At 45.1% G+C, this 15,182-nt stretch overlaps 1 protein-coding gene across 1 annotated transcript in view; it reads left to right on the top strand.

The window, feature by feature from the left end:
- The window catches only part of esamb (endothelial cell adhesion molecule b), a gene marked incomplete at both ends in the record, with an annotated part of 50,297 nt that overhangs the window by 32,161 nt on the left and 2,954 nt on the right, over positions 1 to 15,182 (top strand). Inside the window, 3 exons of the mRNA XM_084466702.1 lie at positions 1,535 to 1,680; positions 5,346 to 5,547; positions 9,134 to 9,289. Of these exons, the coding sequence (XP_084322828.1) occupies positions 1,535 to 1,680; positions 5,346 to 5,547; positions 9,134 to 9,289 (504 nt within the window). The remainder of the gene's footprint in view (positions 1 to 1,534; positions 1,681 to 5,345; positions 5,548 to 9,133; positions 9,290 to 15,182) is intronic.

Here is a 15,182-nt window from a genome sequence, read left to right as displayed (position 1 = left end):
ATGATAGTATTCATAATATAACATAATAATATGTATTTGTGCATCTTCTTTATCATTTGCCCTATTGTCTTGACTGCAGCAATTACACACGTGTTATTCAAATCCTCCTCAAAATGTTATCAAAATGTGTTCTGTCATCACAAAGGCTAAACTAGTCAACCAAGGATGGCGTTATTCCAATCATTGACTGATTGAAAATCCACTCCACTCCACGCCTGCATGTTAATCTTTCCAGCTATTTTCTTACCACCTGTTATAAATGCACTGCTTTCAAACCGGTGGGGACACAGATGAGCTGATGGTGACAGCAGATACAGTCACACGAGATGGCGTTCTTGAATGTCATTATTGGTACACGAAGCACAGCCGTAGGAACGAGGCGCTTGCGCCGAGTTCCGAAGCCCTGTGCGTCAAGTATTATCAACAATATTATCAACAGCATTATCAACAATATTGTAAAATATTTTCATATTGTGGGTTAATTTGCCCTCAAATTGAAGCTTTCTGCCCGAGTTCATCTTCATCAGAAAATAGTTCCTATAGTAACGATAGCCGACTCTTGGTCAGTTGAACGTTGTTATGGAAACTAGGCTCATGAAAGTAGTTTCGGCTAGTTAGTATAGGGATACTTTCTGTAATTAGGCACAATCTTTTTGTCCGTTCTTTCACCAGGCATTTAAACACACTCGAGAATGGGAATTGACCAATCGGAGTGCTTGCTTAAACTTGCGTGTTATTGAATGCTTTTTAAAGCATTGGGATTAATTTATACCCTTTTAAGTCAGAACTAAATCAATGTTATAAAAACGGGTGGCTTAAATCAAGCGATCTGATTGTTTCCTAACTATTGTATAATGAGCGTACACACAGCTATGGCGCCCATTCAGTTTACGGAGTTCCGTATCACTCCACGCCTAACTTGAACAATAGCATAGTTCACTGAAGCCTAAAAATGTGTTGATTGATGGAGAGGGTGGAAATGTTGTAAAGCAATAGGCACACGGTGAGTGAACTGCTCGATAGTAGGCTAAATTGCCGGTGAACCAAGCTACCGTCTCTAGCCTTTTCTCTGAAGGACGCTACAGTGTGTTGCATAGCAACCGGCACGCACTTTGCAGGCAGCCAGGAGGGACTACAGTTTTGTATTCGTTAAAAAAAATGCTTTTCCGACTTTCTCGTTTTTTCAAAATTGAGAGTGTCTATGACTTTCATTTCGCCATACTTACGTTACCGTTTTATAAAAGCAATAATCACTTCAGTCAGTGAAATGTGCTCATTATACCACAGTTTAGGGGGTCACCGTCCCTCCACTGTGTGTTGGGACGGACAACGCTCATTAACTGTGGTATAATGAGAACATACCACAGCCTGTCGTGATCTATTGCTTAATTAAACCATTCTGTGTGTGCGTGTGTTTGTGTGTGTGTGTGTGTGTGTGTGTGTTTGTGTGTGTGTGTGTGTGTGCGCGTGTGCATGTGTGTCTGTGTGTGTGTGTGTGTGTGTGTGTGTGTGTGTGTGTGTGTGTCTGCAACAGGTGACAGCCACAGAGTGGAGTTCCCCCGGGTGGAGATGGAGGTGGTGAAGGGCAGGATGGTGGTGCTGCACGCCTGGTACAGCCCCAACGGGGACATCGCCAAGAACTCCGTCATCTGGCTCTTCATGGGCAACAGGTCCAAGCAGGTGAGGGCCGCCGACGAGAGCCACAGTGAACACAACGAGAGCCGCACCAGAGCCACAGTGTTCACGATGCCACGGGGTGGAGGGCACCCATGGATGGACAGGGTTTATTCAGACAGGTGTCTGTTCCTCTTGAACGATCCTCCCTGGGGAGCAGAGGGAAAGATGGTAGAGATTGTCTCCTGTAACAGACGGTCTCCCACAGAGTTGGAAATCTGACGATTTAAAGGGTCCCTAGAGACAGCGGTATCCCTCTCTCTCTCTCTCTCTCTCTCTCTCTCTCTCTCTCTTTCTCGCTCTTTCTCCCTCTCTCTGTGTCTCTCTCTCTCTTTCTCTCTCGTTCTCTCTCTCTCTCTCTCTCTTTCTCTAGACTCATGCTAAACTGCAGAGAGCTGAAGTTTCTGCAGCAGATAGATTTTATGTTATGTCACTCAACAATAAGAAACCAACAAACCCAACCTCCCAATCCAAACACCCACCATCCTACCACCCGATTGGATGAAACCGCATTACAGTCTCCATTGTATACACACAAAAAATGGAACTATGCACACAATTCGGAAAACTCAAAGCTAATGTATCAACTACAAGACTTCAGACTGCTAAACTCTAAGCACAATTCCATTGTTTTCACCCATATAGAAATTCTAAATCACATTTTTGCAAAACATTTTTGCAAAACTTTTTACAAATCGTAGCACAAAATTTTTTAGCACATTTGGTTCACCTGGAAAACACTGGCCTTCAAAACGCCACCCCCAATTACCAATTGGTCTCACTCACTTCTCACCTTTTTAAACTCAACTGGCAAAACACTTCAATCATGTGTGAGAGCATAAAGAGGCCTCAGGTGAGCTCTACTGTGTTGTAGATGAGCTCCTCTGGTCTGATCAGGATCGGAGGTGGGATACAGACTGGTTTACATATAGATCTGTTTCACTGCATTTATATTCTTATCTCTATTTTTTGTTGGCCTACGAAGAGTTTTCTTTGTAGTCAGTTCAGCTGAACATCTTACTGTATTACAGTAACAAATAAATATTTGCTTTGTTACCTTTTTGTACAGTCTAAACATTTTCTTACTGTAGTGTTTTTGATTTTACTTATCAGTGCAATTACTGTACTGTGAGTTTTGCCAAAATAGGTAACATTGGTGTATTCTCAGAACTCCAACAATGTTGCAGTATCAACTATAAGTGTACAGTATCACTCTGGGAAGCTGGGATTGTGAGTTTAGCCCATTGGATCTCATTGAATAGTCAAATATGCATTGTATCCTATTCTGATACGATTGAGTTAATGCAATATTTATATGATATATTCACAGTATTCTATTGCAATATGGCAACAGTCGTTATACTGTTTGTACCATGCAACCTATTAAACTTTAAAAAAGGAACCTATTTCTAAACAATTTTATACATTTGAATATGTAACATGGCCTCATGAAGCCAAAACATATGTAAACAGTATTTTGATGGCCGTGTTTTAAATTGATCACACCAGTGTTTCATTGATGTTCTCTAAGAGATATTCATATGATAGCTGTGTTCATCGTTTCAGTGGAAAGAAACAGTTTTGAGAAGAGAAAACATGGTTTTGAGTGCTGTGTTTCATTTTTAAAGAAATTTGTGGAGTTTTGACAAAACTGTTAACTCTTTTCAGTTTTGTGTTTAGAGTTTTGAGAAATTGAGCTATAGTTTCAGAAAACGTGTTTAAGCGATTGAGAATAACTGTAACACAAAGTGCGGCCGCTGTTTCCACCGTACATTCGGCCCGCCCGCATCCCAACACAAAGTGCCCTGTGTGCAGAACTGGAGATTGTTTGACACTGCGACCTCTCCCCCTCCACATAACCCTGACAGCAGCCAAAGCCTTTAGGATTCAGCGCTGCGTGCGGATCTGCGATGCGGCCTGAGAAAAGGCATCCGGTGGGAAGATAGAAGAGAGAGGTGGTTATTACATGTATGCACAGAGCTAAACGGCAGCAGGAAACCACTAATGAAGGGAAGCGTGTCAGTAATGACATTGCAGCAGCCCGATCATACACAACGTTGTGTGTGATTGCGTAAAGCTATAGGGGCATGCATATGAATGAGCGTGTGTATGCGTCTGCGTGGAAGTGTGCGGTCTTTAGGGTGATTATTATAATCTCTGGAGTTTCACTGTCAGTTGCCCTTGATCTGATCTCGACCAGGAAATCAGCCTAAAATTCAACGTCACCATCTGTACATCCCTGACAGGATTATCTGTATGAAGGGCGCAGAATGGTTGCTATACGGTCCAATCTAAAACAGTTTGATGTGCCTTTTGCAGGGACTCTGATGTTTAATGTGGAACTGTAGCGTTGATTAGATTGGATGGATGTAGATGTTGCTACCATGGCTGTGCGATGGAACATGCATCCAGAGATGTCTTTGTTTGATATACTGTGCACTAATATTACATTTTCTCCCTGCTTATTTGAGTGCCCAGATTTAAACAGTTTTGGAAGTATTTGCTATACTACTATACTAAATAATTTGCAATGCAAAAAGCTGGACAATTCCAATGTAGGGTCCAAAGAATGTACAGTAAAGTATCACAATACAACCCTTCGCTTCATCTCAATCCCTTCCAAGGTGACGCCAAATCTAGACCTGAGAATTTCTACAAATACGAATATTCATATCTTCAGGGACAGATATTCATTTGGTACCAATAATGATGATTTAAAAAAAAATGTATTGAACTCATCGTTTTTACATAGAAAACATGGCATCCATCTTGCAGTATCTCGGCCACTTCGAATCCGTGGCAAAAATATTGCTGCATTGTCCGATAAATCTGTGCAAAATATGCATCGTTCCAGGGGAGTGGGTTGATTTTTTTTTTGCGAATGATTTTCCTCACTAAACAATACGAAACCAACATACCAACCTCCAACTCAAACCCTCGCCTTCTAGGGGTGGGAAAAATAATAGATTCTTCGATGCATCGCGATTCTCTCTAGAACGATTCCATCTCGATGCAGAAAAAATAATAATTGGAAACAAATTGAATTAAAAAAAAATATATATATATATATATTTTTTTTTTAATTAAAATTGTTCGCCTGCTGCAGAGCGCTACAGAAATCTCCTTTCTGCGGGTTCTCTGTGCAGAGAACCGACTTTATCTAGTAAAAAATATTAGATAAATAATTCATCTGTTGTCTTTAATGATCATCACACAAGTAGGAAGTGATTAGCAAACTCTGAGTAGCAAATTATTGAATCAAGATGAATCAAGATCGATAATCATTTTATAATCGAATTGTTGACCTCTGAATTGAAATCAAATCGAATCGTGAGGTGCCAAGAGATTCCCACCCCTATCGCCTTCCCACAACCCGATTGAATGAGACCGCGTTAATACAAAGTATGGCCTCTGTTCCGACTTAGAGCCGATCAACGCATAGCGCCCTACATGAAGATTGTTTTCCACCTCCACATCCCCACACTGTCAACATTTTCACAGCAAAATTACAGTACTGGCAGCAGTTTCGCCAGTAAGGTACTGTTTATTTACAGTATTAGTACTGTATCATAGATACAGTAAATAATCTGTTAAAATCTCGCTGTCAATTAACATCAAAGTGTTACGGTGCAGAACAGCAGCCACAGCCTCACCGTTTCATCTTGTTCCAGGTGATCAACTTCAGCTCGGGCGAGGTGGGCTACGGGGAGAACGAGTTCACGGGCCGCGTGGGCTTCAGCGCGGGCATGCCCTCGACCAACCTCTCCATCTTCATCAACAGCACCCAGGAGTCTGACTCAGGCCGCTACCTGTGCAGCGTCATCGTCCCGGGAAAGCCCGGCCTCTCGGGGCAGATGCACCTCAACGTCAAAGGTACGGGGGGAAGGGGGGACGTTAGGAGGTTATTAATCCTAGAAGGGGGAAAGGATGAGTCTGCAGCACCAACAGGGTAGAGCTAGGAGTTCGGGTTAGGGTTAGCGGGGGGACGGGTACGTTAGTACATTATTAATACCTGATGGGGGTGAGGATGAGTTTGCTGAATGTACAGGGTAGTGCTAGGAGTTAAAGTTAGGGATAGCGGGGGGGACGGGTACGTTGGTACATTATTAATACCTGATGGGGGTGAGGATGACTGCAGAATGTACAGGGTAGAGCTAGGAGTTCAGATGATAAAGAAGAACAAAATCTAAAAGAGAATCTAGTGGGAATAGATAGATACGCATGTGAGTAGTCAAGATGAAAAAATAAATAATAGTAAATGCAAACGTTACAGACAGCGAAGGTAGACATTATGGCTACTATGTTATTCATTATACATTGGCTAAGTCGAAGTTACTACTGTTTATATACAACAAACAATAGTGTAGATGTGCATTCAGAGCGGTTATTTGTATGGGATAGGCGATATAACCCTCATTGTGTCTAGAAAACAAATAATAATAATATGAAACAGTAAAGCCGACTGTCAGTTGAGGTTTGCATTTCCCCCCTCAACGCTCGGATGAGAAGCAGCTTCTCCGGAGCTCACATCCTGTTTTTAAATCCAGTAGAAAACAGGAACAGAGATGTAACAGTATTTCAGTACGTTTTTTTCCCTGAAGTGTGTAGGCCTCTGCCCAGGTCTATTAGTACACCATATGCCAGCGCTAACCTCTCCCGTGTGGAGCCAGGCTCCGGGGCGTGGCTCGCTGCTGCGCTAAAGCTCCGGTGATGTGTTGTCATGTAAGCAGCAACAGATGGAAGCAGACAGGTTCATACCGGTGTTTCCTCTTTTCATTAGGCCGTTATGCACACGCACACACACCGCCACGTCTGCGGTTCCTTGTCTCGCCTTGTAGAACCTGATAATGTAATAAATTCCCGATAATGTAATAACCCCAATAATATAATAAAAATCTGCACTTGATTCCATTGAAAATGTAATAAAACCTGATAATGTAATAACTTTCCGATAATGTAATAAAGTGCATTTCCCAATAATGTAATAATCTTTGTACCAATAATGTAAAGTGTTACATTAACGGGAGGTTATTACATTATCAGGTTAGCCTTAAAGGGGTAGTTTGGAATTTTGGACATCAGACCTCATTTCTAAGTGAGCCAGTGTGTTATGAATCATTGGAGATCGTTTTCAACACTTTTCATTCAGTCCTTCTAGTTGCATGAATCGCTGGTGCTAGGCTAGCGCAAGTCAAGGGGAACTGCTAGCCTGCCATTAATAACAGTTTTAACTAGGAATGCACCGAAATTTCGGCCACCGAAAGTTTTCGGCCGAAAATGGCCCAAAAGCGCATTTTCGGCTTTCAGCCGAAACACTTTTATCACCGAAACAACACGGCCGAAACAGGAAATTGTGATGACGCAAACAAAAACCGCGGCCAGCACACGCTTGCGCCTCTGCGCCAACAAACGAATGACACCTCTAGCTAAATGTAGTAATCTAGAGAACCAGCTACAACCTTGTTTACAACCTTGTTTTCATCGAAAACGAGCCGTCTTTAGCGACGGCTCGCTATGAGACAGCTTCTATAAGCTGTCGGCTATCATCCGCGAGCTTAGGGACCGTCTGCAAAGTGCAAAACGGAAAACGGTGTTGTTGTTTTTTCAGTGCTAAATAAATATTTTTATACTTTTAATAATTGTAATTGATTTATTCTTTGAATTGCAATGCCTTGATTTTAGTGAGGTTAGTACACAGTCATAGCTATAAATGCAATGGTAGGCCTACTAATAATTGGCATAATAATTTATTTTGGTGTTTCGGTTTTCGGTTTTCGGCCTTGGTTTCCTCATTTTCGGTTTTCGGTTTCGGCCAAGAATTTTCATTTCGGTGCATCCCTAGTTTTAACCGCTCCACAGTACACCCGAGGCAAACCAATTATAACGCCAGACCATCGATGTAAATGTCTGTGTTGATAGACTAATGTTAGAAATAAAACTACCCTTGCATCGCATTGCATTTAGTTTATAATCCCTGTAGTTGGAAGCAGGCTACGGCAGCGGCGGACTGATATTACCTGGAGTGTGCTTCTCTGTTTACGTTCTGCTGTAGTGAATTTGTTGCTACACCGGAGCAAAGTGAAATTCCACCGCTGCTTAGAAAGTAGTCCCTCAAAATGTAATGCGATCATTGCGATACAAGGATAGGTTTATTTCTAACATTATTCTATCAACACAGACATTTACATCGATAGTCGGGCATTATAATCGGTTTGCCTCAGGTGTACTTTGGAGTGGGTAAAACAGTTTTTATTGGCAGGCTAGCAGTTCCCCTCGACTTGCGCTAGCCTAGCACCAGCGATTTCTGCAACTAGAATGACTGAATGAAACATGTTAAATAACACACTGGCTCACTTGGAAATGTTAATGTAACACTTTATTACATTATTGGTACAAAGATTATTACATTATTGGGAAATGCACTTTATTACATTATCGGAAACTTATTACATTATCAGGTTCTACAAGGCGAGACAAGGAACCGCAGACGTGACGGTGTGTGTGTGTGTGCATAACGGCCTAATGAAAAGAGGAAACGCCGGTATGAACCTGTCTGCTTCCATCTGTTGCTGCTTACATGACAACACATCACCGGAGCTTTAGCGCAGCAGCGAGCCACGCCCCGGAGCCTGGCTCCGCACGGGAGAGGTTAGCGCTGGCATATGGTGTACTAATAGACCTTATCTTTCGTGCTTTTATTGTTGAGGTCGGAACACACTTTGTTCAGCTGGAGGAGCTCTGAGATGTCACTATTGTCACTGAGACTACAAAATAAAAGCGTGTCGCTACACCCTGCCCAGTTGTGCGTTTATAATCTTGGTTCGGTGCGGTACAGAATAGAGCATCCACACTAAAGTGTTATTGTAAGGGATGGCGTTTCACCATTCATAATAATTAACATAATGGTTGTGCTCTTTAGGTGCTCTTTAGGTGTGGTACGGTTGATGGTTGAAGTAGTTTGTTTGAGTTTAGTGTTGTTAACTCACTTGCCGCCTCTATGTCCTTCTGCCTTCCTGCTGTTGTTAGCCCCCCTATCCCCCCACTGATCTGGGGGATCACTAACTCTAATTCAAATTCAATTCAATTCAAACAACTTTATTTATCCCGGAGGGCAATTCAAATTCAATTCAGCAGTCCACAGACTAAACAAAATGTACACACAGACAAGAGACAAGACACAGGAGTACGTCAGAGAGAACACAATGGGCTGGGCAAGGAGTATACAGTTCGAATTTTAGACCAATGATCCAAATAATTAAATAAATAATAAATAAGTTTGAGACAATGATACCCAAGCAACAAACTGTTACAAATGTTCATTCCAAAGACTACTGTCGAGGTTTAAAAGCCTGACAGCAGACGGGATGAAAGACTTTGAGTAACGCTTTGTTTTGTTGCTACAAAGCACCAGCCTGAAGGCATTAACGTGCCCTCTGTCCCTCTCCTCCCCCTCCCCCAGTGCCCCCCTCCCCCCCGGTGTGCTCCCTGGAAGGCGACCCGGTCCTCAACGGGAACGTGACCCTGGGCTGCCGGTCCAGCCAGGGCAAGCCGGAGCCCCAGTACAAGTGGACCAAGGCGGCCCCCACCTCCGAGATCTTCTTCTCCCCCATGCAGAGTGAGCTCTCCTCCTCCTCCTCCTCCTACTCCACCTCCTCCTCCTCCTCCTCCTTCTCCTCCTCCTCCTCCTTCTCCTCCTCCTCCTCCTCCTCCTCCTACTCCACCTCCTCCTCCTTCTCCTCCTCCTCCTCCTCCTCCTCCTACTCCACCTCCTCCTCCTCCTCCTCCTCCTCCACCTCCTCTTCCTTCTCCTCCTCCTCACGCCTCGTCTGTCCGTGTTAGCGCTGAGCTCCCGCGTGGGCGACTTGCGGCTAAAACCCCAAAACGTGGCGAGGTTAAAGGGGTGATATCATGCCACCAGGTGTGATCATTACAAGCCGTCTGCCTTTTCCTGTTCCCTAGTGACATCACCAGGGGGCGTGTCCATCTAGATGTACGCTGGATAGATAAGCAACGTTTGCCACAGTCCACTGGGTAGGTTGGTGGACTGATCTATCCAGCGCACATCTAGGTGGACACGCCCACTAGTGATGTCACTCATACGTGGTGGCATGATGTCACCCCTTTAAATTAAGGGATTGTGTTGACGTTATGGTGACACAGATTGTTGTGTCTGGATGACGACAGCGCTCTTAAAAAGCCTGCCGTCCCTGCACTACCTCTAGTGATGTGACAAAATGAAACATCATTTTTCTTATCATCAATAGGTCACATGCTATAATATATTCATCAGAAATATACTTTATTGGGACTGACAGGTCAGTGTAGGGTCAGACAAGGTTGTTTTTGTCAACAGTTCCTATTTCTTAGTGCTATTTGAGCATTGAATATAATTAATTTCTTATTCTTAGGTTTAAAATGAGGACTATGCCCAATGGTTGTAAATCGTGTTATGCCGACATAGATTGTCGTGACGGGGATGACGGCAGCGCTCTTAAAAAGCCTGCCGACCCCGCACTACCTCCAGCGGTGTAACAAAATGTATCTGGAGTGGGTTCGTGCCTTCCTCCCTATCATCAATAAACCACGACTCCACGACCTCAGCGCGACGAAGGCGATGACATAATGTTTCCTCTTTGTGCACGGAGGACCTCCATGCGAGCAGGAGGACATGTGTCTCTCGGTAAACCCACTCTGTGTTCCTGACTTCCCGACTCGTGACCCACTGCATGCTCAGACATTTCGCATACAGTGAAATCTACTTATCCAGCCGACAGGTTGGAATCACATGCCAGGCCGGGTTCTCAACTTCACTCCCCCTCCAGGACTCCCTCCCTCGTAGAGAGGGGAGACGAGGCGGAGTGCCTCTTGATTGTGATGAGGGTTGTCTGCTGGCCCGTCCAGGTTGCACGGTTTGGGTGGGTTCAGAGGTGGGCGCTCAGACATGGCCGCGGTAGAGGCACCATCTGCCTGACAATGAGAGGACTTATGCTCGAAGCTGACCTGCGCTTGGCACGTCTGCTTTTATCCGCTGCCCTCATCTCGTCCGCAACACAATATAAAAGATATCTTCCAGTGGGGGGAGGGGTGGTGTGGTGGAGAGGAACAGTGTTCTCTCTTTCTCTCTGATTAAGCCGGGGTCTTTGTGTTGTGTAGCGTGGTGAACCCTCCTGCTCAAAGCTCCCTACGGCGTCATCATACACACTCCTCTGAAATGATCTCTGCCTCCATCGCTGACATCTAACATCGTTTGACCTGGCTGTCGACCGGCAACCTTCTTCACTTCTTCAGGCTGTTGGTGTGGTGGAGTCTCTGTCTCTCTCTCTCTACCTCTCTGTCTCTCTGTTTCTCTGCGTCTCTTCATCACCATGCTCTCTCTCGCTCTCCCCCTCTCTTTTTCTTCCTCTCTCTCTTGCTGCTCTCTCTCTTTCCCTCTCTTCCTCTTCCTCTCTCTGTCTCTCACTCTCCCCCAGTCATTCTCTACCTCTCTCTGTCCGTCTCTTTCCTGCTCCCTTTATCTCCCTCCCTCTCGCTCTACCTCTCTTCCTCCCCCCTCTCTCCCTCCCCTCTCTTTCCCCCCCTCTCCCTCTACCACTGCTCTTCCTCTCCCTCTCGCTCTCTCTCACTATCTCTCTCCCTCTCTCTGCTCTTCCTCTCTTTCCCTCTCCCTCTCACTCTACTCCCTCTCTCTGTCTCTCCCTCTCTTCCCCTCTCCTTCTCTCTCTCACTCCCCCCTCTCTCTCAGCCTCCCCCCCTCTCTCTCTCCCCCCTCTCTCTTTACCTTTCTCTGTCTCTCCCTCTTTTTCTCCCTCGCTCCCTCTCCCCCTCGCTTTCTACCTCTCTCCCTCTCCCTCTCTCTCCCCTTCTCTCTCCCCCTCTGCTCTCCCTCTCTCTCTCTCTCTCTGCCTGCCTCCCTCTCTCTCTCTCTCTCTCTCTCTCTCTCTCTCTCTCTCTCTCTCTCCCTCCTGTTAACTTTTCCCCTAACAGGCTGTGTGTCCAACACCCCATCATCAGCTCTCATAAGGCGCCTTCACACGGCGGATCCAGAGCGCCGCCACATTTCACTGCTTCTGTCCGCTACGCCTCACCGCCCCTCACCTTGTCCTCGCGCTCACATATGCTCTCCCTCTCTCTCTCTCTCTCTCTCTCCTTCTCGTTCTCCCTCTCTGTCTCTCTCTCATTCTCTCCATGGGCAAAACAACAGAGTGGAGGGCCTGCCCAAAGCCTTTGCTTGTGCTTGGGTTCATGGGTAAGGGGATCCAATCCCATGTCACCCCTCCCCCCCAATAATCTGTGATTCCTCCCTCCTAGAAAGACCACCTGACGTCACGCCCACCGACGTTCACCGGTCACTCCCTGTCGTGTCTAGAAGGGGTTATTTTAAAGGACAAATCAACTCAGAGCTCAATGAGACGATCAGGACTTCCTCTATCAATCACTTAATGAGGCTGTCGCCAGTTGCTCATGACACCTGCGGTAACAAGGCAGTTAGATGAGCCACTGGGCATGTAATGAGGAATACGCACGCAAATCGCCTGCATAATTAACAGGCCCTGAAACGGGTCAGCCTGTGGAAACCAGCTGCAGGTAGACCCATGAATGGTGACCCGCTGTGATTTAGTTAGTGAATAAAACATTATATTTAAGTTAGGAGGACATTATTCTGAAGACTTGTGAATGGGTTGATTTATCCCTATCCCTAAATGTATGTGTTAGAGTCAGTAGCGGTTCTAAATTGAATTGTGCCCTGGGCGAGACCCCTTCCGTGCGCCCCCCCCCCCCCCCCCCGGAAAGTTGTTTCCGGGGGGGGCTGCGCGCGTCAGACTGCGCAATTGCGGTCTGACGGAATTGTTGAGGGAGGGTTTGCTCGTGCCGCCCCCCCCTGTAATGCCACCCCGGGCGGCTGCCCATATCGGCCGTAGCTAAAACCGCCACTGGTTAGAGTTGTAGATATTAGCCCACTGTTTTCACCAGTCAGAAATATACTATAATTCTGACTGGTGATACTATATAATATATTCATCTGTAGGGTTGGGTACCGAGAACCGAGAACCGAGTGGTACCGGGGGCAACGTGGTCGGTTCTACCCGGACCGAATGACTACATTTCTTTCGGTGCCTCGTTTCGGTGCCGCAACAATCCTCTCGCCCTCTTGTGGTCGGAAAAAATGCAGAGCACTTTCCTCTCCTGCTGCCCAGCTGCAGCCATCATGTCCAAAGTAAAACGCTCTAAAATATGGCTTTACTTTACTAAATCAAAAAATGAGCAGCACATGCAATACAACTATTTTGTGTAAGGGGGGGAATACCTCCAATTTGATGAAACACTTAGTGTTTGGAATAACGCCGTTTAAAATAACGGCGTTAGGTAACGGCGTTATTTTTTCAGTAACGGGGTAATCAAACTAATTACTGTTTCCGTCGTTACAACGCCGTTAACGTTACTGAACGTTAAATGCGGTGCGTTACTATGAATTTATTGAATAAACTGTGTAATCCGAACGCACCCCTGGCTCCACACACAAACTGCTAGGAGACCGGGTAGGTTAACAACGAGATAAGCGATTATGATTGGCTAAGGCAGAGTCATGTTTCATGGTAGCCAATCGGAGCCAGTGTTTTTACACACAAGCCAGGCCACGCGCAGTAGCGCACCACACACACACCAAACAGATTCGAAGAAGCAGCAGAGACGGCGAGTCCGGAGCAATCCGATGAAAAGTTGGCATTTTCAAGGTGGCGATATAAGCACTGCAGTGTTTCACACACATAGGCCAATGTGTGGCGCTGCGCCACAGATTGAACAACGAGCGCCACAAATTGATTCCGCTTTTCTTATTTATTTTTACTTGAACGCGATTTTTAAATGTAACTCCGCCAGCCCGTAATCTCCCCCCCCCCACCAACAATCGACAAGGTGGTTTTATCAAGAGTTCCTATTGCTTAGTGCTATTTTAGTTCTGCATTTAATATACTTGACAGGAGTTTGTTATTCTTAGGTTTAAAATGAGGACTTTGTACATTGTTCAATGAATCAATGTGTTTTCAAATCCTGTCACTATTGAAACAGCTATGGGATCTTTAAAACATATCCAGTGAATCTTTAATTACACGCTTGAGGACTTCCACGCCAGAGTCCTACAAACGACCCACACATGCTAGTGCAGTACTCAAGTCTATTCAACTTTATTTTCCTTCTGTTTAGATCTCCCACTACATTTCGTTGTGTCTGTACTCTGCACAATGACAATAAAGTTAAATCTAATCTAATTTTCCACATTTCAAACACGCATGCAAGTGAAGCACTCATTGTGCTTCACATGAAGCCGCCTAGCGGTTCACCCCGTGGTGCCGATGCGTTACAGAACCCCCAGCCCCCATCAGACAGTGACCTAGTCACCGCATGGGGTGCACAGCGGCCGCCCTGCACGCGCTCAGACAGGCCTCTGCTAATCTGGCACAATTGGGTTTAGTTCTTAACAACTGGCTTTTCAGGCCAGGGATTAATTCATCAAGAGTAGCAGCAGCTCCCAGGCATATTGCCCTCACCCACAATGGGTTCTGTGGTCCCAACAATTCAGCGGAGATGAAAGTTAAAACTATTTATAACCCAGTTATAAAACAATCATGAACGTATTAAGCTGCTTGCCAAATGTATCCTTCTAATCCCCCACTGTCGCTAAAATATTTATCCAGTTTTGGTATGAAAATCCCAAAACAAACAGTGATGACAATGACCTTTGTAATCCACCAGCTGTTTCAGGCTATGAATTACTTTTATTAAGAGGTTAATTAGGAGATTTAGACACTGAGACATTTAACAGCAGGTACGATTCCCACAGGTACACGCTTATTATACTGTCGTTTATTTTTTTCATTTTAACCCCGCTTTTATTTTTATTCAGTTTTTTAGGTTGGTTCCAGTTTAAATTTCCTCAGGTCTAATCGGTTCCTTACCGGGGTGTTTAACGGCCTAATCGCATCAGACAGAAGCAGCAGGGGGTGGCCTTAAAATAGGGCCTTCCAGCCAGGTGGCCTCAGACTAAAACCTGTCACACAGGCCCACAGCGCAGCCTCAGCACCTGTCCGGCCACAGGCAGGGTTAGGGTTAGAGGTCCTCGCAGCAGACCTGCTCGCTCATCAGCTCAGGGCATCTGGATGGAAACATGAAGCGCGTTCAGTGGAAGCTCTCGTGTGGATTTCAGAGGATTTGCTTCATAAGTCCTTCCGTTTTGTGTGCATTCAGTTGTATTCTTGATTTCATGGCCTAATCTATGAAACAACAACACAGGGGTTATGAAGCTTTGAGAGGAATTTACCGTCTCACCAAGTCAGGCATCTCGCCATCCTTGGCCTTTAAAATAAATGTACTATTATTATTATTATTATTACTTAATACTGTATCATGATCCACCAAAACGCCCGTCATGCTGTTAACATCCATGCATTCAACGCAAATGTAATACAATACAGAGAACATAATAGCTACAACAGATTAATATTAAAGTCTAA

The sequence above is a fragment of the Micromesistius poutassou genome, assembly GCF_964030765.1.
Source record: "Micromesistius poutassou genome assembly, chromosome: 4".
In the NCBI taxonomy this organism is placed as follows: Eukaryota; Metazoa; Chordata; class Actinopteri; order Gadiformes; family Gadidae; genus Micromesistius; species Micromesistius poutassou.
This window is presented reverse-complemented; position numbering and strand designations above follow the sequence as displayed.